The sequence below is a fragment of the Ambystoma mexicanum genome, chromosome 6p, assembly GCF_040938575.1.
Source record: "Ambystoma mexicanum isolate Mex_15411 chromosome 6p, UKY_AmexF1_1, whole genome shotgun sequence".
Lineage (NCBI taxonomy): Eukaryota > Metazoa > Chordata > Amphibia > Caudata > Ambystomatidae > Ambystoma > Ambystoma mexicanum.
In genome coordinates, this window is record NC_090935.1 from 1,176,856,659 (window position 1) to 1,176,883,926 (window position 27,268).

General features: G+C 43.5%; 1 protein-coding gene across 1 annotated transcript in view; it reads left to right on the top strand.

Moving 5' to 3' along the window:
- The first annotated feature begins 1,337 nt into the window (after positions 1 to 1,337).
- LOC138511025 (cytochrome P450 1A1-like) overlaps positions 1,338 to 27,268 on the top strand; it is a 140,971-nt gene continuing 115,040 nt past the window's right edge. The window contains exons 1-2 of the mRNA XM_069626554.1: positions 1,338 to 2,159; positions 17,904 to 18,027. Coding sequence (XP_069482655.1) covers positions 1,353 to 2,159; positions 17,904 to 18,027 — 931 coding nt within the window. The 5' untranslated portion in view covers positions 1,338 to 1,352. The remainder of the gene's footprint in view (positions 2,160 to 17,903; positions 18,028 to 27,268) is intronic.

Below are 27,268 nucleotides of genomic sequence, written 5' to 3' on the forward strand. Positions count from 1 at the left end.
AGACTCTTATGTCGAGACTGATCTTGGCAATAATGGCTAGACCCCCGCCTCAGGAGGTGTGTCTGTCAGCTCGTATGATGGTATAATTGTCGGGAACTGCTAAGGAGAGAGCGGGACCCGCTGCATCATGAAGCCATGATTCTGATATGGCTAGGAAGTCTAGGTGGTGTCGGAGAATAATATCTGATATTTCTGTACCATGAGCGACTAGGGACCTAGCATTTATGAGTGCACCATTGAGGTGATGTTTAGTGAGCATGGTGCTTGCTATAATGGTAGGACGCAAACACATGCATTGGTGGTTGCTGCAAACATATTTACAGACATGTTCTTACCTTTCCCAGAATCCACTGTTGCTCTTAGGAAATCCTCTGCAGGCAGGCCTCTCTGCCTCCCATGCTTCACACACTCAAGGAGCTAGCACAGGTTCCTGTCATGTGCAGAGCAGTGGAGCCGGAGGAGTCCATGTCCTGTTGAGCAGGGGGAGTAAAACCAAAGCGGAAATATGTTTTTCTGAAGTCAGAATTACTTCAAAAAGTAATTAATGTAAAGAGGGCTCTTGTTTGATCCCACTTTATGTTTTGGGTTTCTGCTCTGCAACTAGAGGTCGTAAAGACAAAACCAGTGGTTGCACAGGAGTTACCAGCAGTCACAGTTGCGACAAACGCAGCAACCACCAAATGACGTCTCTGCTTCTGCTCTGTCCAGAAAAAAAAACCTCTAGGGTTTTCTCATCACATCTCCTCCACTGAATTGTCACAGCCAGCCTCCACCCCTTTGGGCCGAAACAGGAAGTGAGCAAGCTGTTAAAGGAAAGGACCCTTACCTTCTTCCAAAACATGAAAAAACGAATATATACCCATAAACACATAACAGTATATATGGGTGACTGTCAACCAAGGGGAAATATTCCCGCTCGGGGGTTCCGAGCCATATCATAGATAACTTGAGCTTCATTCTCGTTGTCTATAAGATTTGACTCTCAACATCATGGTGGAGTATTTCTCCTAATTTGGCAGTCACCAATGTACAATTCTATATGCATCAATTGCAGACTGATTCTGAACCTTTCATTGGTGAAAAATATGAATTTATTACTTAACGCTTCATCTGTGTTTGTATTTGTTTTGTTGTATACATTTTATGGTATCTGCAAATAGTTACACTAGTGTGATTGATATTTTTGTTTTGTAAAAAATACAATATACATCTTTCCTAACAATTATATTTAAACCACAGCTTTTCAGGTATCTGTTAAAAATGCAAAAACATACTCCGAAAATAAATGTATAGTTTTCAATTGAATATAATGTGTGTGTTACTTCTTTCAGGTGATCTGCTGTAAAACAGATATGACTCTTCATTTATCATACCCAGAAGTCACAGTTGCAGTCGCAACTTTTGTGATAATATTCATGTTCATTAAAACATTGACTAAGAAGTATAAGTCCCCGCCTGGGCCATGGGGCCTTCCAGTTTTTGGGAGTTTTTTCCAGCTTGGAGAGCTGCCTCATATCACCCTTGCTAAAATGAAGAAGCAATATGGAGATGTGTTCCTCATCAAACTTGGAAATGTGCCTGTCGTAGTTGTGAATGGTCAAGAAACTATCAAAAAAGTATTGGTAAAACAAGGAGAAAGCTTCGCTGCAAGACCAAAACTGTACTCCCTCTCTCTATTTTCAGGTCCCGACAGTTTCATATTTTCCCCGCACTATGGTGAAACCGTGAAACAACTAAGGAAAACTGCCAAGAATGCTATGCAGATGTTCACAAAAGCAGAAGCAAAAACCTCAACATGCTCTTGTGTTCTGGAAGATTATGTGACCACCGAAGCAATGGAACTTGTAAACACACTAGGAAGGCTGACAGAAAAAGATGGCTTCTTTAATCCCAACATTGCCATCGCGAGTGCTGTTACCAATGTTGTCTGTGCCCTCTGCTTTGGCACACGATATGGGCACACGGATAAAGATTTGGATGGATTCATGGATATCACTGATGAAGCTCACAAATCAACAGGCTTCACCGGCTTGGTGGACTTTATTCCACTGCTACGTTATCTCCCCCTGCCTGGGCTGAAATCTCAGATAGAACTTCAGAACCAGCTAAGGACCTTCATCAAGAAACACATAACAGAACATTATTCCACATATGATGAGGTAAGATACTGGAACATGTTATCTGGAATATTGCAGTAGGCTCTACATAATTTCGAAAAATTAGAACAGAGAGATTCAAAACAAATAACTACACTGGAATTTCTTGTATTAGGAGATTCTTATCTATTACTATCTATCTCAGGACTATTTGAATCTGAAGAATACAAAGCAGTGACAGCTGGCCCAATCCTCTTGTGCTTTACTCTCACTGGGGACTGTGCTGCCTGCCTCTTAGGAGGGGAGCGTCTCCGCAACATTTGTTTTTGTTTATTTACAGAGCCAAATGTAGAACAGAATAATGGGAGTATGAGGGGATTCCAAAAACTGGCCCTGCCGGCTCTCATTTTTCTACGCTCGCAACATAGACACGGCCGTAACAGAAGATGAAACCTCTTCTGTTAGGCGGCATGTCTATAGCCCAGAGGTGAGGAGGACCATCTGGTCCTTCCCATGGCTGCAGAGGCCCATATGATATGATATGATATGGCATTTATAACACGCCCATACACAAGTGTTTCAGGGTGCGAATATGATGGTTGCATACCGATAAGTATGTCTTTTTTTATGCAATGTGTGTGTATGTTAGTATGTTGGCCTGTTTGCTTTCAGGAATGCATGCATGATGGAAGTGTTGTTTGAGTGTGTTTGCCAGCCCCTCTCAGCGGGCGCCTCTCAGCGGGCGCCTCTCAGCGGGCGCCTCTCAGCGGGGTCCCTAAATCTAGGCCTGGATACTATAGGGGGCATGGTGATTTTTTTGCTTTGCCCTTGATGCACAGTACATCATTATAAGTGAAGTGGTATCACATGGCTAGACTGACATACATTGAATACTATATGTAAATAAGTGTTATTAAGTGGCTAGACTGGTTTACATTCTATACAGCCCCCACACCTAAATAGCAAGATCCATCATTAACTCCTCCCTCACCTCAGGCTCATTCCCAGCAGCATTCAAGACCTCACACATTAGAACCCATCTCATAAAAAGAGTCCTTGAATCCCCTCCTTACAGCCAACTACAGACCTATCGCCAACAGCCGCTTCTTAGCTAAACTTACCGACTGACCAGCCTACTCCCAGCTTTGCCTCTTTGCTGATGCCAACCAGCTCCTCAACCCTGACCAGTCCGGCTTCAGACCACTCTGTGGAACAGAATCATCCCTAGTCTCCATGTGGGATGACCTAAAATCACTGCAGATTCTGAAGGCTGTGCCACTATTATCATCCTTGACCTCTTGGCTGCCTTTCAAACCATTGAACATGAGATCTCACAGACAGACTCCACTCACTGGGCATAAGAGACACATCTCTCAGGTGGAGATCCTCTTTCCTGGCTAAATGAGAACACATACCCCCTTCTACAGCCCCCTGTCCTGTCTCCAATGGGCTCTCATAGGGTGCCTTACTTCCTCCCCTACTCTTCAACCTCTACTTTGAGCCCCCATATCTGCCTTTATTCGCTACAACTATGCTGACAACACCCACATCATCTTTAAGACCCTTAACTGTGCATCCTTCCCCCACCCCAACCTATCATCCTTGTTCTGAAACATCCAGCACTGGATGACAGTCAAGCAAATCCTCCTCAATCCTGGAAAAACAGAAATTATGATCTTCAGGAAGACGGCTCTCTTGCACTAACCCAAACCTTGGCTGTCCACCTTAGCCCCCCTTGCATTCCACTCAGTATAAAACCTAGGATGGACCATGGATGCTGACCTGACACTCTCGCACCACACTAACACCACATTAATATTGTGTCTAAATCCTCTTACCTACAACTCTGCACTCTCAGACGCATCTTCCCTTACCGCTCCTACCCTCACAGAATCACTGCAGTCATTGCGATCATCCATTCCCGCTTAGACTACGCAACTTTCCTGTACCTAGGTGCTCCGCTAGACTCCTACTGGCCCTCAGCCCCACAGAGCACATCTCACCTGCCCTCCATGTCCTGTCGGGCGAAGGGCCACTTTGAAAGCCATGTGCATCACCCACTGTGCCATCCACAAAACAGGCCCAGAATACCTTCAACATAAATTCACCTGCTAGCAACCCAACAGAAAACTGCGCTCAGGCACTGCACTACTTCTTGTGATCCCTCCTTTCAAATCAACAAGATTAGGGGGGGGTCCTCCTTCTCCATCCATGCCCCCTCTATCTGGAACTCAATTCCCCTTAGCATTCACAACCAGGAGCACCTTGCCTTCCAGAGGGCCCACAGGAACTGGCTTTACCCCCAGTAGGTGCTATATAAATGACAATTACATTACTTTATATTGTACGTCATTCAATAGTGTTGTCCAAACGAACTGGCTAGGCTGGCCTACATTTAATGTAGACCAGTCTAGCCAGGAAATAATATTTATATTTGCTTTTAACCTTGATGCCAAGTATAACATGCCTTGCCATATTAAGAAAGTATATGCAAACTGGCACTACTACTGTAAGTCTGCATATACTTTCTTAATGTCTCATGGCATTTTTGTACTTGGCATCAAGGGTAAAGCAAACATAAGTGTGATTATGTAGTATACTAGCCTATCTTGGTATAGCCAGTATGGATATACTTTATGTCTGTGGTATGGCACTTTTTACTTACTGGGAGGCCTTGTATGGCAATACTGGCACATATTGGTGCAGCTTGCATGGGCATGTTTGGGCAGAGCAAGCATGAACATCTTTATATACTGGCATATGTCATGGGGAAAGGCATCATGAAAAACAATGGTTATGTGCACTTTTGGTGACATCTATTGGGCTTTTCCAGTGCTACCATACTAAATTGATTGCAAACTGTGTAATTTTTTACCCAATTTGTCACAGAAGGTGCTGTAAAATGCACCACTTTAACTCAGTTGCTCATGCATTTTAGACTCAAATATGTATACCCCACCAGTTCAAATATTCACCAGCTGCCACTGCTACTAAGTGACATGAATTTAAAGTATCAGTGTGTCAAAGTGAATTTAAGATACCATATGTATATCAGCTCTAACGTAGATTGAATTTGAGCGCCCTCACATATCCCTTCGCTGGAATTTAAAACTATGCAATCAGCTTACTGACATGGTTCGCCAAAAGGTCATGTGGGAAATAAATGTGTTCTCCATTGGGAGTGATTTTAAACAAGTAGAGGACCACACCAACTTTATTATAAATGCCCAGCTCACTCACCTTGCAGAGACGTACACTTCCAATACCTCACGAGATAAGCATGCATATATAGCAGAAGTAGCAGTTCTCAAACGCATAGAAAAAATAAAGCTTTGAGGGACCTAAAAGGTCTTGCAATGCACTCTGCATAATATATAATAACTAAAAAAACTGATTTTACAGAGTTGCAAGAACAAAATGAACCAAGTTATGTATATGATGCATAACATTGATAACCAAAAAATTATTAAACATATGTGTAAGTATAACACCAAATCTATCTGGGCAATGATAAGGAACACAACAAATCAAATAACGGCATTATCAAACTCTTCTATAACGGCTGAGGATTGGAAAGAACATACCTCAAAAACATATCAAATACCTACAGCCAACAATGGGCGATTTCCAAATTGAATTTTTCAAAAGCTGCCTGCCCTGATGGGATTCCATCTTGTGTCCTCAAATCCAATCCCCATTTTTGGGCTTCTATTCGCAAGGTTAAATTTGTATCAATATTTAAGTTGAAGGTGATCCCTGATTAAAGGTTGTTATCAATAATTATTCCGATATACAAAAATGGTAGTCCATCTATTCCCTCAAATTATAGGCCGATTGCCCTTATGGATGCCTCCTCTGAGGTATTTTAAATCTTGATTCTCATCAAGTTGGAAAGAAATATACAAGAAAATAACATCCTTTTGAGATACCAAGTAGGTTTTTGTAAAAAAACAATGGGCACGGCTCTCAATGCCACTTTTTTATCTCACTTTCTAGAGCTAACTAAGTAGTCAGGTTGCAGTCCAGCATATATGACTTCTCTCAACATGAAGTCTGGTTTTGACTGCGTCATTCGGAACCATCTGTGGATTAAAATGGCAACATTTGGCATTCCCCAACATCTCATTCTTATTATATCAACGCTACATCTTAACACCAGCTATATGGTGAGAATCAACTGTGAGAGGGCACTTACTAAGGCAATCTTGACATTCACAGGGGTCAAACAGGGCTGCAACCTCGCGTCTACTTTGTTTAACCTTCATTTGAGCGACCTAAACGATATCTGGTTACATGAAAATATATTCCCAGTCAGATTTGATCATCTCCGAATTCATTGGATGGCATTTGCGGACGATTTTATTTTTTTCAACAAAACGGCCTTTGGATTACAGAATAAATTGCAAATTGTTTCTAATTATGCATACAAGTACAACCTACATTCAAATCCTTCTAAATCCAAGATTGTAATTTTTCAGGTGGAAAATAAATCAGGTCTTTCAATTGGTCCATGGAAGGAGTCATCATTGATCGATCTTTGCAACTAAAATACCTATGGTTTAATCGTTGCAACACATCCGCATTAGCTATGTGGAGGGGTACTCTCAATCAGAAGGTGAGACCCCTAATTTTACAAATGAAAATAATCCTCAGAAGATATTGCAAATATTCTGTGATTCCAGCAATTGATTATTACATCTTAAAGGCAGAACCGATCCTGTTGTATGACTGCAAGGTTGTATTTGGAAGCAAACTCTGGGACTTACTACTGCTGTCCCCAACTCCATTCTGTGACATGAATTGGGTCTTAGCTCATTTTCCTCAAGATAGGAATGGAGAATGTTGACAAATTACTCGAAAATTCTTGATCCTCCTATCAATTCATTGTATGCTGATCTTTCAAAGATGCTACTTGATGCTCATCCAGCATCTATACAACTCTTTTGTTGAAAAATGCAAACACTACTATGTAAATTAGATGTGGTTCAGCAAGATCTCACCACCCTTCCATGTTTTGTCAAAAATTAACTCTATTAATTTGATTGGGTGTGTACTGTTGATGCCTTAAGTAAATTTAGCCTGTTTAAGGAGTACACATGTTTTATTAGAAAGAGAAGTCCACGGTGTGCCTATCTTCTTTGCTTTCCATGTGAAAAGGCTCGATCACTAGCCATAAGGTTTAAACTTAATCAATTTCACACTTATGAAATAATTAAGCATTGGGCACCTAAAGGCACTGCAAAACCTGTGAAATTGTGCAGGTTCTGTCTGGACAGTAACACCTTTGAAACCTTAAAACATTTTGTCATCTCATATATTCACTTTAGATCTGTTAGAATGCTTGCTTTTGGAAAATATATCATCGACAAATTATGCATATCAATGAACTCTTTATGGCTTAGATGCATGTAGGGAGAAAACATCTCATTGGTTTTATCTCTTACTCGCCTCTTGAAGGCAATCAATGATGAACTTTCACAAATTGAAAAGGTTTAGTAGTATGTTTGGGAGTTCTGTATAATAAATAATTCATAATAGATATGTATCACATTCCAGACCTTGTAACTTGTCTGAAGGTTGTTAAGCTCTGCAAAGCCTGATATCAGTTCCTTTTCAAGTTCTGTCATGCTATGTTGTTAATTGTATTTTCTTGCTTTTTAAACATGATACTTTAGGTCTTTTGGTGTGCCAGTACTATGTTTATTTATTTTATGAATGATCTTGTGTTTTTGCACAGTTGTTATTTTGCAGATAGTACTTGGAGAACCTTTGACAGTGATTGTTTTAAGAAACAAATTGTCAAAAAAAGAAAGGAAAATTAAATCACGTTTAATCTTATGTAATAACTTCCTGGTTTTAAATAATGTTTGTAAAGGTTTTTGTATAAACCGTATGCAAATAAAGAGCAAAGAAATATGTATTTCGGTCCATAGGATCTCTCTCACTTTCAGTTGTAATTTGTGCTACTAGTGATACCATCAATGGTATCATAAGCTATCAGATACGAGTTGTCATCAATGATGTAGTCAATGACGTCATCCATGTGCTGCCAATTCAAGTGATGTCATTGATGATATTGGCAAAAGTCATGCCGAAAGTGAAGTGATCAGTGTGCTCTACTTTCCAATGATCACAGGCGATGACATACGTGACATTTTAAATGATGTAATCAGTGAGCGCATGGGCTGCACAATGGGGCAGCTCAGAGTTAATGTGTTCTAAGTGAAAAGATCTTTTAAAAAAGATCTTTTCACCAGAAGATCGATTTAGAAAGACGGCTACGTGACCACGCAGAGCAGTCTTTGTAAATGGAACTGTCACAACCCTGCCACGCACAACTGCTCACCGGGGCTGACAGGGACATCGGGACCCGGAAGCGCAGGATAAAGAGAACTGGTAAGTGTTTGTGTGTTGTGTGTATGTATGTGTATTGTTTTGGGTGTGGGTTGGGGGAAGGGGGCTGGGGCTGAAATCCCACGGGAGAGGGTTGGGGGTGGGGGGGAACAATGGGCGGCTCGCGTGATGAAACCCCACGAATATTTTCTTTTTAAAAGCGCATTTTAAAGGTAAAGGTCTCAAGAGAAACAGACCTTTACAATGCTTTTTTTACGATCAAAAGAAAATCGGCCATTGTAAATCAATCGTTTTCTCTTGAGACCTTTAAAAGGAGGTATTTTTGCATAGAACCAGGCAAGGAAGCAGAGCTTCCAACACGTACTGAATTTCAGGGGTTTTGCTGCATTAAACTGGCACCTTAACATCATTTCAACCAAAGATTTTTTACTGAATTTCAAGGGTTTTGTTGCATGACTGGATTCACCTTAACTGTTTCTTAACAAAGCCTTTTTACGGAATTTAAAGGGTTTTGTTATGCTATATGTGACACTATCTGCAGTACTATGTGTTTCATTTCCACGTCATCATTGATGCAATATGCAAAGTTATCAGTGTGTTTCTAAGCTATGCATTTTCATGTTCTCCCCTTTGCATTTTTGTGGGCCATAGAATGTGTGCTATGGCTATGGCCAGTGGCTTCTTTGCTCTGAGTATGACATTTGAACATGCCCAATGCACTTCTCTGCCACCCAGTGAGGAAAAGCCGGAGGAAATTGGCCAAGAAAGAGGAAGATGAACTGCAACAAGGAAGAGTGTTAAGAAAGAGGAAAAGGAACTGTGATCAGCCGGCACCCACAGAACTTGACAAGGATGTACATGAGGGACTGAGATGAGGATACACTCACTCAATGGATTATGACGAGGATGAGTTTGAGAATCTGTGATGAGGCTGTTTTTGATGGATTGCGACAAGGATGCACGTGATCAACTGTGATGAGGAGGCACACGAGGGACTGCAACAAGGATATATGTGAGGGACGGTGATCATAGATGCATGTGAGCGTCTCTGACAGGGAATGTGCGCAGGGTGGGGAACTTGGTTACTAACTCGGACTGAGATAAGGAAGATGGAGGCTGGGGTAATGTAGCAGATTAATAATGGGTTAAGGGACTACAAGGAGGGGATGGGGTAGTGTAATAGATCATTAATGAAGAACCAGGACGAGGCACAGAGAGACCTGGTAATGTTATAGATTACTAAAGGGATATAGGCACGAGGAGGAGAGAGGCAGGGAAAATGTAATGGATTACTTGTGTGCTACCAGGATAAGGAAGGGGAGGCAAATATAATGTTATGAATTACTGATGGTGTACCAGGATAAGCAAGAGGGAGGCCGTGGTAATGTAAACATTTCCTAATGTGGTACTGGTATGAGGAAGAGGAAGTAGTGGTGTAACATATGGGATTACGAATGCGGTACCAGGACTGGCAAGAGGAAGGTGGTGGTAATGTAGTGGATTATAAATGGGGTACCGGGACGAGGAAGATGGAGTCGAGGGGATTTATTGAATTCCTAATGGGGTGCTCGGATGACAAAGTTTTCAATGGGGGGCAATGAAATGATTTACTAAATGGGTACCAGGTCGATGACAAGGGGAGTCAGAGTAATGTAATGTAATGTAATGTAATGGATTACTAACTGTTAACTGGGGTGACAAAAATGAAGGCTAGAGCAATGTAATGGATTGTATCATAACAAAGAAGAGGGAGGTTAGGGAACTATAATGCTCATTAATGGGGTACCAGAAAGAGGAAGGGAGTGGGGTAATGTAATGGATTACTACTGGGGTACTGGGATGAGGAAGATGGAGGAGTGGTAATGTTGTGGATTACTAATGATGTACCAGAATGAAGAACCGAAATGTGAGGGTAATATAATGGATAACTATCAGGTTTCTGGGATGAGGAATATGGTGGGGGTAAAGTAATGGATTAATAATGGGCAAACGGGATGGGCAAAAGGGAGGCTGCACGAGTGGGCAGTGGTAATGTCATGGATTACTAATGGGGTACCAGGAAGAGAAATGGGTAGGTGGAGGAAATGAGGAAAATTGGTTGGGGATAATTTAATGAATCACTCATGGGGTACAGGGACGAGGAAGGCGATGGTACTGTAATAGATTACTAATGGAGGACTAGAACAAGGAAGAGGAAGGTGGTGGTAATGCAATGGATTGTTAGTGGGGTAAATGACGAGTGTTAGGTGGGGGGACAATGTAATGGATTATTATTTGGCTACCAGGATGATAAAGAGGGAAGCTGGAGTAATGAAGTGGATTACTTATGGTGGACTCAGATGAGAAAAATAAAGGCAAGAGTAGTGTACTGGATTAGTAACGGGGACCACAACAAAACAGAGGGTGGTGGGGGAAATATAATGGTTATTAATGACTGGGAAGAGGAAGAGGGAGTCACTGGGTAATGTAGTGGATTACTAATGGGGTACCAGGATGAGGAAGGGTGACAAGGGAGTAATAGTTCACCAGGATGAAAAAGAAGGAGGCAGTGCTAAAGGTGACCCTGCCCATGACACTTCTTGTGGGACAAACATCACTGGGTGTGTACAACTGAAAGGCACAACAAAAGAGGTGATGACTTGAAGGTTTAGAATTATTCTTGACCTCTGTCATTGCTCTGGGCAACCCTCCAAACCATGGTTCTTCGCCATTACAAAAGGGGAAAGACAAAAGAGACTGTCCAGCCAAAACTACTTGGTCATATCCACAGACATGTTTCGGCCTCATTGGATGTCCATAAGTGAGGAGTACCTTGGGTCCCTTGGCCCAGAAGGCATGACATACCCGTCCCACTCGGGGTGACATAGCAAAACAAAAAAGATGTGGGTCCTGTGCCTGCTGGGTCTTGTGACCCAAGCTACTCCTCACTGATGAGGCCCAACAAGGCCGAAACGTATCAATGGATGCTTGTGATCTCGTGCAGAAGGGATGTGACTAAGCAGTTCAGGCTGGACTGCCGCTTTTGGAGTGGGCCCAAGCCTGATTAATTCTAAACCTTCCAGCCATCAACTTTTTTTTGTTTTGCTTAGTCGCCCAGTGTCACCCGGCGGTGTATCCACACCCTCTATCCAACCACAGAAGATAAATAGAGTACGCCGCTCCCCCCTTGGTGGGCACCGGTCCCTGATTCTGAGCAACAGGTCACCATGAGGGAGCCAATGGATGGTTGAGGGTTAGAGAGAGGTTGTGGATGGGTAGGGGGAAATAGGAACACCAGAAAGAGAGATATGTAACGTTAATGGATGGGTATGTGGAAACAAGGGAAACACACGCAAATGCATTTCTCAATATACACACACACCTGAACCTTGATACTAGTAACCCTAGTATGATGCCCCCAAGATGTAGTACCGAAAGCCTGCCAAACTGCCTTTGCATGGTAAACCTGGAATACTTAGCATGGACCTAGCATGTTCCCTATCTCATTACACCCTCTTAATTGAGTGTTATGTATAGCAATGCAAAGCCACCTTACATAAGCATGATGAAATTACATAAGCATGATGATTGGATGGAACATGAAACACAAAATTAAAAATATAATACTTGTGCTGTGCACACGTACAAACAATGAGCAATGATAGCCACAAACAATGAACATCCACCATGTGACAAAATATAGGGGTGGTATGTTCTGCACCCCCCAGTATACAGTAACCCAGATAGTCCTGATAGTCCACTGTTGCTTCACAGAGCAAACTACAGCATGTAGCCAGTGGTCCAGAATGAGCATTTGTATCTTGTGCCTGTGCCTGCACAAGCGTTCATGACTTAAATCTGTCTAATCATAACGTTTATACATACACTTGTAGGATCACATTATCAATACATGTGTCCACTTAACTTAGTCGTTGGGATCCCTCCAGAGTATCCCCAGGGGTGCTGTTGCTGGAGGAAGGTGGCGGTCACTGGATGAACTCTTCCACACTCTGGTAATGGTGCAGCAACTTTCTTCACCTGATTGCTGTTGGTGTGCACTCAACAAGCCGTGAATTGTCCTGTCTCAATTCCATTCCCAGCGCTCAACGAGCCACAAGTCGTCCTGTCTCCACTCCATTCCCTACCCAAGCTGCGTGAAACCAGCAGTAATCAGCAAGAAGTCGGGACAGAGGTAATGAAGGCCCGGCGGCACACACGTGATGCAGGTTGCCACCGAGTCTCATGGAAAATGTAGTACCCAATGTAATGTTACAAAGGGGTGTGGGAGCCCCTCGACTGAGAATGAACATGGGTCAAATACCCTGTTCTATGGAATATCTACCACTAAGGGGGGTCTACAACCATGTGTTAGCTCACTGCTCCCTTCACAGAGAAGAAATAACCATTTGCATGTTAGCCTGGTCCCATCCACAAGGTCAGTCCTCTAATCAAGAGTACCACCAGCAACCCCAGACACGTGTTTCAGTCTTGTTGGGCCTCCTCAGAAAGGTGAAGTTGAGCCTCTCTAAGGCACAGTGAGCAAGGGGTCCACATCTGGATTACCATGGGTTACATAGGGTGAAACCCCAAGTTTTTACAAAATTACAAAGGAGTGTGGGAGCCCCTTTACTAAGAACAAACATGGGTCAAATAGCCTGTTCTATGGAATGTATTCAAATCAGGAGGGTCTACAGTCATGTTTAAGCTCACTGCACACTCCACAGAGAAGAAATAACCATTTGCATATCAGCCTGGTCCCACCCCCGAGGTCAGTCCAGCACCAAAATTCCAGGAAATTCTCCTCTGAACAAGAGTACCACCAGCAACCCCAGACACGGGTTTCAACCTTGTTGGGCCTCCTCAGTGATTTGATGCTGAGCATCTCTAAGGCACAATGAACAAGGGGTCCATGTCTGGATTACCCTGGGCTACTTAGGGCAAAACCCCACGTTTTACAAAATTACAAAGGAGTGTGGGAGCCCCGCTACTGAGAACGAACATGAGTCAAATAGCCTGTTATGAGGAATTTCTTCAATTCAGGAGGGTCTGCATCCATGTTTAAGCTCACTGCACACTCCACAGAGAAGAAATAACCATAAACATATCAGCAATTAAGCAGTGATTACACAGCAGCATGATGAGATTATGATGCAATCAGTGTCATCTAGGTGCTCTTCAGATCTGTGAAGACTGTTAAAATGTTATGACATTGGAGGAATGGGTAAAATACTTTACTCAGACATTTGTAGGAGATGACTGATATACATTCCTCTTCGGCCACAGATTTGTTGTTGGAGTTCACTGTGGAAGACATATATAATCTAATCTCGAAGTGTGTTACGACAAGAGCGCCTGGTCCAGATGGACTCTCTAATTTTTATTTGAGAATGCATCCGGAACTATGGGCTGAGGTGCTGTTTATGCTCGTCAATCAGATAGTGAGTAAAAGGCAAATCCCTCTCTCGCGGAAAACAAGTATAATCATCCCTATTATTTTATTTTTAAAAAGGGAGATAACACATGTCGCAAAAACTAGCACCCTATAGGCTTATTGGATGCTCCTGGTAAGATTTCTGCTACGATAATTCTGGATAAACTTAGGGATTTGGTTATTGAGTCTAAGGCTTTTGATCATCATCAATCGGGATTTGTCAAGGGAGGCACTATGGCCCTAAATGGTCTGATTATAAATCTCCTGAAGCAATTTACCATAAACGGCATAGATGCAATTTTTGTAGCCTTCATCGATTATGAGCTAGCTTTTGATAGAGTAGATCAAGCTTGCTTATTGGGGAAGCTTAGAAAGTGGAACTGCAAAATGATTCATTGGACATTATCACAGAACTGTATACTAACACTTTGCTCCGAGTTTGACTTAATGAACATTGAGATTTGCCCAGAAAGATTCTAACTCATCAGGGGTGTATTCTTGCCCCATGCGTTATTTAATTTGTTTATTTTGGATTTGGGAAATATGTTAAATCAGGCTAATGCCTTTCCACCTCGTTTCAGCTGCTATCCAATTAAATGGCTGCTTTATGCCAATGATTTTGGTCCTTCTGGACTAAAGTCCTTTAGGTCTCCAAAGACAGTTGAGCAAGCTCCAACAATGCGCAGAGGAAACTCAAAATCCAATATCTTGGTAATGAAGGCAGGGAAAGTGAGGAAGGCAAATTCTGCCAAGCGGAAGGTGTTCGAATATGAGATGTCCATAGCGGAAGTTTATCGTTATCTTGGATTTGATGTAAACAACAACCCTAAGGACGCTCCAAATAAAGAGGCTTTGAGATTGAAAGCTGAGGCATTAGCTACTCAAGAAGATGCTTTGAATTATAGATTTCATCACTTTACTATCTTACCAGTAGTCCACTTCTATAAGATGAAAGAAGTACCAGTCTTGACTTATGGGGCTGAGGTTTCCCTCTGTATCCCTCTGTATACCAGGATCGTTGTGGAATCATTTAGAAGAAACTTTTTGGAAGCAAGTTCTGGCATCAGCTTGTGTTCCGATACAAGTCATCAGACTTGAATTGGGCCTGCTGTCGCTAGAGCTTTGGTGGATTGGAAAATGCTCTAGTTGTTCAGAAAATGCATAATAGAGGGGAAATATAATCGTGCATTAATGGCATGGGAAAGTAACTGCTTGGATATAATGAAAAAGGTAGACCTGAGCATGGACACACTGTTAAAACATCCTGAGTGAGAGAAAAAATATGGGTTTGCAGACTTCATATGTATCCAGCATGAGTGTGCCAGATATACAGCATTTGGGGATATCCATAATCATATACCAAACGACCTCATTAAATTCCCAAATGTTCAAATAAGGAACATCTTTTTAAGATTACGTTTGAATTTACTAACCACCAGAGATGTGCTAGTTCGTAGGAAGCAGCTATGTGCAGAGTATGGTCGCTGTAGGTTTGGCTGTCTCCAGGGAAAGTGGGAGACCATAAAGCATCTGTCGGAGGAATGCCCTAAATTATCTGAGATAAGAGAGAGATTCCTCTGTACATTTTTAAAGGATTATAAAACAATTTCCCTGGATGAAAGGTCGTTCATTTTAAGATGTGTTTTTCCAGTAAGCTTAGCACTGGCAGTCGTGAGAGCCATTAATTATATTTTTTACAATATAAATTTGCCTATTTAACGAATTTTAGTATATTATGTTTTTTAAATGGGAACATTATTCCTCGAATAACATTTAAGCATGACTGGAGTGGACTGGAGTGTTAAAATGTTATATTCAGAGGAAGGTGGATTTGTAATTGCTCTATTTCTAAGAGTAATATTGAAATTGTTGGGGGCTTAATCTGTTTTTATTTACCATGTCAGGATTATAATGTATTGTTTTTTAGGGAGTGTATGATATATTATATAATGATTTGTGTTTGTAATATATAATATGGGTTGTTTGTATCATAAGGTTTGTAAATTCAAGCCAACTCTTAAACAAAAACAAAAAATACAAATAAGAAATGGACTACTGGAACTCTGGCAGTGACTCTTCAGTTTACACAAGCTCCTCCAGATTGCTGATTGCCAGCACTCAGCAACTGTCACTTCCTCCTCTGCTACTGTGTTTCTCTCCTCACACTTCACCCCCCCTCATGGCTGTCACCGGGTGCCACCTCTGATAGAGAGGCTGGCGAGTAGTCTAGCTCCTCCTCTGTCCACGCTGCATTCCCCCAGCACTTCACCCACAAGAAATTACATATTTCTGCATGTGGCCTAGGGTGTCAAAATGCAATGAAAACACAGTCACAAAGACCAACAAATAGATCAATCCAATACTCAATAAAGGCACAGGGTTGTCACAATAACAAACAGGTGTTAAGCAGGGATAAACAAGGTGACTGAGCACAGGAAGCCTTCATGGGTACGCACACAACGAATACAGGAATTGGAAGGTCTTAGGAATCTTTTATCTTTTTTTAGATTATTGGGTGACACAAGCAAAGTGAAAAAAGGAGAAGGAAAAAGTAGAACAGGAATTCATTTGGAACTTTTACATTTATTTGTAAGGGAATAGGGGATAAAAAGGGAAGAAGTAGCAGAGGCCTAACAACTACATCAAGACAGACAAAGAATGAAAAAGAGATCCACAAAAAAAGCACAAACAAGTAGCAAATCTCCTACAAATTTCGCCCAAATCTTTCTTAAACTTGCCAAAAGCACTTTTAAACTCCTCCAACACACCACCAAATTGTAAGCCTGCTCTGTACTCCTCTCTGCAAAGCAGAAAACCCCCAATAAATGAAGTATGATGTTAGCAGGCCCAGTGTATCCCTCAAAACGTTTCTCAAATGCTTGAATCCTCTGATGGTCTGGTCAAACCTCTTTATCAATGTTCAAGCCCCTCCATTTGTCTGTAGAACTCAAATCCCACTTTGAAATCTAAAGTCAAGTTTCGCCCATGGGAAATTCCATGGCAATTGCATAGGTGGAACAAACCCACCCAGAAAAGCGCCACTTTCCGGCAGGGCACATGTTGGAAGTTCAAGCACCCTTAGTCAGGGACATTGGCTGCACATGTTTACTAATGAACTCAGAATACATGTGGTCACCTTAAAAGCAGCTGAAAGTTTCTCAATTGCACTGAATTCAATTAAAGAAAAGAAATCTACTAAACACTCAAGAAACCATCTGGCACTTCCCCTACTACTTCTCACTCCATGATCCAGTGTGATACATGGTTACACTCATGTACACAGTGGACAAGAACAATACTTATACAGTTAACCACAAATCTAAGGGACTTTAATGTTGGAATTACACATTTTACAAGCCATCTTAAATCACCAATTTCACAGATATTACTTTATTTAGTAATACAGATGTAACATCTTGCTTCTGTGGTTTTTATACTATATCAAACACATTTTGGAAATAAAGTGTTAAGTCAGAAATAACATTATAGAACCAAGAGAAACCCACTGAGGAACCTTTTGCTAAACGACACTAATAGCCTCATTACACGGATGGCGGTAGGGATTTACCGGTACTGGTAAAATACGGGTACCGGTAAATCCCTACCGCCTTACTACGAGGTCCCTTTGCGGGTTGGGGGATTTAACGCCTGCTGTTTGCAGGCGTTAAAATCCAACCCGCTAAGGGACCTCGGAGCTAATTAAGGCACCGCAAAATTGCGGTGCCGTAATTAGCGCCTTCCCCATTCCCATAGAGCCCTATGAGCAGAACTGGGAATGGGGAAGGGCAATGGCGGAAAGGGGATTTACCGCCCCTCCAACCTTGGAATGGGGCGGTAAATCCCCTTTCCGCCAAGGCGGTGCCGGTATTTTACTGGCATGAGCCATGGCGCTAATAGCGCCATGGCTCACTGCCTACCGGGTAATGAGGCGCTAACTCACTTAAATTAAGCTATGAATACGTCTTTGTTTTACCAAAGTTTTGAGGTCCATGGCTCTGTGTTTGCTGGGCTATCAACCAAACAGCATTTGTTTTATGTTATAGAACTATGTCCGGGACATTACAGATGCCCTCGTGAGCCTGTGTGAGAAGAAAAGAAGGAAGGATAACACATCTCTTTTAACTGATGATCAAATATTGACTGTAGCTTCTGACATATTTGGAGCAGGTGAGTATAGTCTTTGATCATATTGAGCAATGACTGTGCATATGCCAACTAAGAAAACAGAACAGTCTCCTCAGTGCTCCAGGTATCATTTTGAAGTAGGAGTATTTTACTGCCTATTTTGTAAAGTTGGGAGTAAAATTATTTTTTACAGTGTACACATGTAAGTCCAATTCCCAATGGGAGTATTTTATGAGCTTGTAAAAATATGTTTTAACTGGAAAACGGAAATGTTTTTGTAATAAATATTCTTTGCACCTAGTTCTTCATACACATTAGTAGATACAGGTTTACTTCTTCTGATCAGGCATAAATAATAGTAATCTCTTCCTGTGCTACTCCGTGCACTTCTGTTCCAAACGTATCCATGGAGCTGCGTGGGTGAAAGCGGGGGCACAAGGTGCTACATGTCCGTTTCCTATTTTGTGTTGGGAGCAGTTTTACTCCCTATTTTAATTTTTTGGCAGTATTTGCCTATTTTTAGGGAGTAAAAGTGCCCGATACACCCCCTATCTAAAGGGCTGAGTCTCCTAAAAATAGTTACCCTGGATACCTGCTGGTTTTTAAAAAAAACCTTGCTTGGTTTTCAGGTAAAAAACAATACTTTACAACAACTGCAATCCACCATTTGAAGCACAGTCAGTATTCATTTAGTTCATATGCTCAGTGCAGCATTATGAAAGAGGCAGTGACAAATCTATACTTTTAAAAATGTCCAATTTACTACTGTTTTGAAACCCAACAAAAACACCTACAGACACAGTGTTATGCGCTACTGAGCTGATAACCAAAACAAAGAATATTAAGTCTATGAGCATGTGCAGGAGTGACTCCTTCAGTGTTTTCCATAATGGTATGAAGAGCTCAAAGTGATGGTCCTTATCTCAAGCATCACCCTACTTCCTGCAAGAGAAGATCATTTATCACAGTTCTTATTGATAGGAGCGTGAAGGCTGAACATGACAGCAACGAGTTCTCAAAGCAACCCCGGGGAAGACAATGTTGGCCCAAACTTGAATCACCGGAATTTCCACGTGAGAAGAGCTTGCCCAAATCAGCAAACTTCAACAAAGTTTATCTGAAGAGACGAACAAGCGCCCTTGCCGGATAGTGCAGTATTTATTTAAAACTTCAACTTCCAGCCAGACTTACATTAGAAACAGTACTTGTTGCCATTTCGAACCTAAGTCTGGAGGTATTTCTGAAAGGCATGCCTATGGGCCGTGAGTAGTCCTGACCTCCTGCACAGGATCTAGGGGAAGTTTGTGCAAGACAAGAGCAATATTACTATCCTTTGCAGAATCCTGACCATCCAATTTTTGAAATAGAAAAAATGCTCTGCCTCAATACGAGTTAAGTGATGCAGGTAGAACTGGCAGTAAATTGGTACTGAGTCTGTTACTGCCACTTTTCAGACCTTTTCCTGAATTCTGACCTCATAGGTGAATGGGGGGATATACCGCCAGCATACAACTGGATGTAAATTATCCACTTCCCAACCAAAATATTCAGATTGATCATGTCTGAATTACCTATGGAGTAGATGAATTGGAACTAACATCACTGGTATCCCACTCGTAATCCTGCTGTAAATCCAGGGGACTGAGTATTGGTAATGGTAAAGTTTGTGAGTAATTCTGACTGAATTAATGCAAACTATTAATGAGGCGTACTCTTTCTTGCACATGGTAGAAGGTGGTAGTCAGACTTCGGAATTTGGAATTATCACAAGAGGAATTAGAACCCAACACCGTTGGTAATTCCCCAACATTCGTTCCTCCAGCAGAAATACCACCAAAAATACAGCATTAATAGCACTGTGTTAGAAAGCAAGATACAGCCAAAATACTGGCAAACCTGTCAGTAATTATGCCAAAAAGGGGTGCAGTTACCTCTACTAAACAGGTGGAGCTACGTGCATCTAGGTGAAGAAAATGCACCTACAGGTACCTAATGGCCTCTAACAGGATATGTAAGGGAAACAACTTCCTCAAAAAAAATGTCAAGCACCATTCAGACCCTTCCAGTTGCCAACTTTGACATCCATGGACACCTACTCTATACTGACCTACATAGGATAGCGCAGCAGCAACAACAAAGGAACCCACAGGGCCGAGCGGGAGGAGACGTGTGTCAAGGCTGGTGCCCATTCCCAGTCACCCTAAGCACTGACAGATGCACAGCTGATTACACTGTATCCCCTAACGTAGCAGATCTTTTTAGGAAAGTCGAATTTGGGTGTTTTTACAGTATGCCCTCCCCCCATCTTCTAGCCACACTGCTCCTGCATTCCCCTGTGGTTGCCTACTTGTTGTCTCCTGTGTGCTTCCTTCTGTGTGAACCCTGCCATCTGTTGCCGCCTGTGTTGCTTGGCCTTGGGCTGTGTTCTTTCCTCCCTCATGCTCCCTTCTGGACTCCTCGCACCCTCTATGGTGCTCTCAATCTCTCCCATCTTCTCAAACTGCTACTCCATCTCCTATCCTAGCCCTCTCACTAAGTCTGGTAGGAAAACATTAAAGAGGGATATCCTGGTCTCAACCCTGTACTCTCTATCATTGATACCCACATCAGCGCTTCCTCCACACAGACTGTAACCAACATCCTCTTCGTCATTCTCTCTCCATACCTATGGACCCATCATATGGTCTTGGCTCTCCCTCCTATCTCTTCCTCTCCCATTAATGGTGGCACTCGGTGGGAGGTCCTCTTGGCCTCCTTCCACTCTTCCAAGACCATTATTAATGGTTATCTGAATGGCACCATTTTAGTCCAGGGCCCTCAGCCCAATCTTCTCCTTTTTCGATAGGCATCTCCCACGTCTTATCAACTTCCTTCCTTCTCCCGCTACTCCTACTAGCACCTCTCTGGCTCTTCTGCCACCTCCTTCTTCTGCCACCTCTCTTGCACCTTCCTCCTCCTCTCTGGCTACTATGCCACCTCCTGCTGCCACCTCTCCCCACTCTCTGGCCCCTCTACCACTTCTGCAGGGTGTACCTCAAGCCTGTACAGCACCCAGGAAGTCTTTCAAATGTGACAACCTGTTCCACGTCGCTACTCACAACTCTCACTCTGCTGTCAAACACTTTTCTGACACCGGCCACCTCCTCGAAGAACTGGGCCTGGAGGTCCTCGACCTCACTGAGACATGGTTCATGGCCAGCTCTGTACCAAGTTTTCAAACTCTCCTGCCTGATGGCTACAGGATTCTCTCTTAGCCCTGAACCAACCAACCCGATGGTGGAGTAGCTCTGGTCTTTCCGGAGTGGGTCCCTGCTTCTGTCATTTTGACTGCCTGGTTTGCAGGCTCTCTATCTCTCCTGGCCACTCTCTGACTGTGGCCACAATCTACAGGCCACCTGGCTAGGTTTCCCTCTTCCTCTCAGAGTGGGCCAACCTCTCCTCTTCATTCCTTGTCTCTACCTCTCAACTTCTCCTAAGAGACCTCAACATCCACATGGATGCTTCTAATCCCTCCTCTGGGCTCTTCCACAACCTCTGCAATACTCTCCCTCTCTCCATTGTACCCTCTGGTCTGACACACTCTGCCGGACATAACTCCTTTCCCTTGTACTGACCACTGTCTGCTTTCCTCTCACCTGAAACTCTCTCTCCCTCAGGTACAAAGCCCACCCCATCACTGCCACCCACCTTCTTGGTCATTCAGTTCATGAAGCGTGTGTCAGTGGATGCCTTTGCCTCTACTCTCTCTGCTCTTCTTACTCCTGCGGCTACCCCGCACTCTGACACAGCCTTCTAACCTGCATCCTTTCACCTGTCATGAGAATCCACCTGAATCCTACTCCCAAGTGCAACTCATGGTATGACTCTGACCTTGCTGCCCTGAAACGCAAGTGCAGGGTGGCTGAGAGGAAGTGGAGAGCTTTGGGCTCATTCTCTGAAAAGCTGGCCTGCTGCCTGCTCCGAAGCCAATACAAACTCTCTGTCCTGTCCAAGAACAGAGTCTACATCCAAGTCTGCATCTCTGCCGCCTCTAACATTACGGCCCAACTCATTAAAATCTGCAAGGAGCTGGACAATCCTTCTGCAGTCTCCACCTCTCTTGTTCCCTCCCAGGCCCTCTGCACGGCTCTGGCTTCTCACCTCACCACAAAAACGTAGGACATCCTGTGCTCGTTTTTCTCTTCTTCTCCCTCTACCTCTCTAGGCCCCCCTCTGGCCATCTCTCCATCTCTTACTCCTTTCTCCTCTTTCTCTCTGACAACACCTGACGAGGTTTCTAGACAAGTCACAACTATCAATGTGTCATCCAAACAGGTGCTCCCTGCTCCTCCAGAACTATCAAGGACCACATTGACACCCTCGCTCCAGCCTTGGTCGATTTTTACAATCACTCTTTCGCCACTGGATCTTTCCCCTCTCTCAACAAGCACTCACTTGTGCACCCCCTCCTTAAAAAGCCTTCTGCCAATTCTACCTGTTCAGCACACTAATACCCGATCTATATGCCTCCTTTCCTGGGAAAACTCCAGGAAAAGCTGTCCATCTCCCAGCTTACTCTCCACACGGAATCTGTTAGTTGTCTCCATGACAATCAGTTTGGCTTCAGAGCAGCCAGAGGCATGGAAACTGCTAACCTGAACACCCATGAAGATCTGCTCTCTAATCTTGACTCCAGCCTTCCGTTTGTCCTCATCCTCCTTGACCTTACCTCTGCTTTTGACACGGTCAATCACGCCATCCTGATCAAACAACTCATTGAGAACCTGGGCATATGGATCAGGCCCTAGAGTGGTTGACCTCCTTCCTACGGACCCTCCCAGGTCCAACTGGGGTCCTTTCTCTCCACCACCTCTCTCTCCACATGTGGTGCTCCCCAGCACTCTATCCTCTCACCCTGGCATTTCAATGTCTATTTGGCCCCTTTGCACACCCAATCTCTACCTTCTCCTCTAACTTTCAGTGTTATGCGGATGACACCCAGACCTCTTTTAGGCTCCCCTCAGCCTCCTCTCCTCTCTTGCACATTCCTGACTGTGTATCTGTGATTCAGGATTGGTGCGCCTCCAACGATCTCTGCCTTAATGCCAGTAAGACAGAGACCCTTCTCATTGTAAATTGCAATTGTAATTGGTTATTTATAAAGCACTGAATACCCAGAGGTTTCTAAGCATGGACCCGGGGATCGAACCTGCGGTGCCCCACGTCGTCTTGCTTCGAAGGTGAGTTTGTTACCCCTGAGCTATCCTCCCGAAACCCCTCGGACCCCTGCCCCTGCTTTCCCTCTCTCACTCTGGCCGCCTGCCTTGGGCCGTCTTCCTTCGATTTCCTATGAGGCAAGAAACTTTGGTGTCATCTTCGACTATACTCTCTCCCTTTTACCTCACATCACGGACCCTGCCAAGATAGCGCACTACCAGCTGCACATCCTCAGAGGTTATTCTTCCTTTTCTCACTTTCCCCCAGAAGCTCACTGTCTCCTGTGCCATGGTTCTCTCTAGGCCAGGCTACTGCAAAAGCTTATTTCTCAATCTGCCTTCCACTATTCTCCACCCTTTGCAACAAATCCAGAACAGGAATGCAAGACTTATCCTTGGCTTCAAGCCCAGAGACCATATCTCTCCAGCCCTGACATCTTTCCATTGTCTCCTGGTGGCTGCAAGGGTCAAGTTCAAGACCCTCTGCATAGTCCACAAGACTTTCTGGGGCCAGGGGCCGCACTACATCCAACACTCTCCTCGAAAATACCTTCCTTCTCAAGCCTTCTGCTCAGCTTCCTCCAACTCTTAGAGGGACAGATGCTTCTCCAGGCAGAAAGTGGTGGGTTGATCTCTCTCCTCTGCAGGTGCCTCCGTCTGGAATGGCCTCCCTGGCCACCTTGAACTTGAGCCGGACCACCTAAAGTTCCGTAAGCAGCTCAAGACCTTCCTCTTCTCCTCTACTTTCTCAGTCTCCCTCCCCTGCTGACCTACCTGTCTGCTACACTGACTGGTTGCTTGGCTACCCTCAGAGTCTCACTGGGTACAAGACTCCTCCATGATCATTCTCACCTACACTGACTCCAGGGCTACTGCACACTTAAGGGCTGTACCTGTAACCTCTACAGTCCCCTGCTTCCTTGCACTTACCCATTGCTGTGCTGCCCTGGCAGGACTTACTCAGAGCAATGCTGCACTGATTGCACTTCCCCCTTCCCTCTCCCTGGCACTTCCCCCTCTCCCTTCCCCCTGCACTTTGACTTTGCCCTGTCGCACTTGCATGATCTGAATGACACAAGGCCTAGTAAGATCGTTTTTCTTGTCCTTCCTCTGTCTTCCCTCCCTTGTTTTGTCACGCCTAGAAACACTTGTGTTAAGGCGCGTTATAAATGACACATCATATGGTTCCGACTGCTGACTTTATGCGGTGGGGTTTTTGATTACATTGAGGTGGAAAGTCATGGGCTAGAGGTTGCGCTGACTCTCATGGTTGCATACGGTAACACTTACATAGAGGCATGGATACATTCCATTAATCAATGTCATGCTGATTTGTTATTTGTGCACAATCCCAGGAGTTCACTTGACAATTAGCACAGAATATTGGATGGACATTGTACTAGAATCGATCATTCACCTATAGGGTATCTTTCGCAGTTAGCCAGTATTACTGCTGTATTTCTGTAGTAATAATGAAAAACTGGGTTGACATTCTAGGCACTCAAAAGGTGAAATGCATTTGTCCAGATTAGGGTGGTGGCATGGCAATGTGCGTCCCCATTCAGACACTACACTGGTGCTTTGGGTGTAATCCACTCTGAGGTGATCTGGGCCCCTGTGTTTCGGCAACATTGTGAGATTGAAGTGGAGGCTGCACCTAAGATTTCCTTGATGAGGATCAAAATTGCAATAATACATTGAGACCACATTCATGGTACTGCAATTTTCTTCCCACACCACCATATTGGGGGAAAACACCAATTAATCCGCTGGGTGGCCTGCAGCTGCACACATGACACTCACTCATTTCCTTCTCCAATGTACCCTGTGCCCTCATTTGTATTCAACTGGTTCCACTTGACTGCCAACTCCATCCTAAGCTATGTCATCCATCTCAATGGCACAGGCCATTTTCTCCTACCAGCGTGTGAGGTGTAATGGCTTAACAGTTTTTTTCTCATGTGACTGCTGCCTGGCAGCGGAAGGTGGTAAGCAAAGTGCGCATATGTGCCTTAAAGACATTCAGGTGCTTTGTGGAGTCTTCTGTGTCATGCTGCACTGTGCCCAATGCCACCACCTTGTCCCTGATATTGTTCCAGATGGTGTTTTTCATTTGTATGGAAGACTTACTGTGCTGGGCACCAATCAGCTTCTCTGCATTGGCCACCACGTCCTCTGCTAGCACCTGCAGCTCCCCCTCATTGAATTTGTGCTTGAGTGCCCGCATTTCTGGTACTTTAGCCTTGTCCTTATCACTTGCCATATTTCCTGTGGGTATGAAGTCTGGATGGCTATGGGAACTGATGGATTATTTTAAATGAATTGTGTTTGGAACATGGCCCCTGCTTAGCTTCCTATATGCAACATGATCCTATTTTGCTCAGTGCTTATTCCACCAGTAGAATAACCGTTCGGTAATCCCTCCAGTTTTGCAATGATAACAGTAATGTCATCGAATATTCGACGACTTACTGATCAGAGATGCTTTTGAGCAAACATTACAATAGACAGAATTAACATTACCGCCGATGGTTGGTGCAAGTACCCATCAACTTGTAATGTAGTGGAAATTCTGCCGGACACCATAGGAGTAACTGTAATTCCGTCCAGTGGAATCTCGCGGATGTCACCGTCCACCTCGTAGTGAGGTCCATTGAATCGACACATGAGTATTCACTGACCCTTTTGAAGAAGGTTTCCAGCAACCTAAACAATGGACACCTCCACCAATCTCATAACTTGTATTATTACTCAAGAACAGCATTTGCTTACAGCCCTGCTGTATCATCTACACAGCTGTGTACATTCAGCATGCCACTTTATATTTAGGAACTCTAGAGGTGAACACAACAACAAAAGCAAATGTTGATAATATTCAATATTTCTAAAGCATCACGAAATGGCAAAATTAACCCCCAATTTACCTCTGGTACACTCTACCAAATCTGTTAATCTTTTGCAAAGCTGATCCTGTTTCTTTTCTTGGCACATGTTTACCAGAGGCCTGCAGTCTGGTGAGCCATTTATATTTGTGCACCCTGTCCCGTGTTGCAATTGTTGTTGTGCTTCTTATTAACAAGTACCTCCTACAATGTTGACATACAGTACTCCTTCAATCCTGGGGGAAAAGGGATTGCAGCAGACATGTTTCCTCCACAGCATACCTTCTTGTGTACCCTGTGAGATGTGGAATGTTTCACCATGATGCCAGTGAGCTCCAAACATGTGCTGATAAATGAACATTCATCAATAGACAGAGTCTTGGGTTAACCTGGGCATGTGTTGTTTGCATGTTCTTTTGTGTTGAAACACAGTCACTTCAAACATGCACATTCCTCGTTCTCGGGAATATCGTCATGGCTTCAAATGTTACATTCTGAAGCAATATCAAATAATAACATCTAAATACTGTAGTCTGTACTTGACTAGAAAATGTGTACATGTTTTTTATCAAATTAAATGCTCAACATAACACATCTCAACACTATTTTGGCCCGATTTTATCTCTGATAAACGGATGAGAGCGCTAACACGAGGTGCTGGCCATAGTTTTGCCACTAGTTGCCTCCTTGTGATTCAGCAGGGATCACATCACCTGTATCTGCATGCAATGAACACAACACACAACACACATGGACGTACCATATATGTTATTTTAAAAGATTTTATAAAGCGCTCATTCACCGAAGGCATCTTGGGGCTATGTAAATAACCAACCAGGTAGGGGACAGCCGAAAATACATTAAAATAGAAGGGATTTTAGTGAGTGTCTAAATGCACAGTAGCTCTCAGGGGCCCTAAGGGAAACCGGCAAGGCATTCCATAGCTGTGCAGCACCAACCGAGAAGGCGAGGACCCCCAACCTTGACTGCCGAAACCGGGAAACCTGAATAGAGCAACCATCCTGAGAGCACAGAGGTTGAGCTGATATGTAGGGCCTACATTTCTGCAGCAAAAACTCAGCACCCTTTGCATAAAAGGCCTGATGGACAGTACAAAGCGCCTTGAATACAAGTCACTTCCCAACAGGGCGGCAATACAAGTCACGCAAAGCAGGTGAAACGGGGGTCCCAAAAGGAGCACCACTA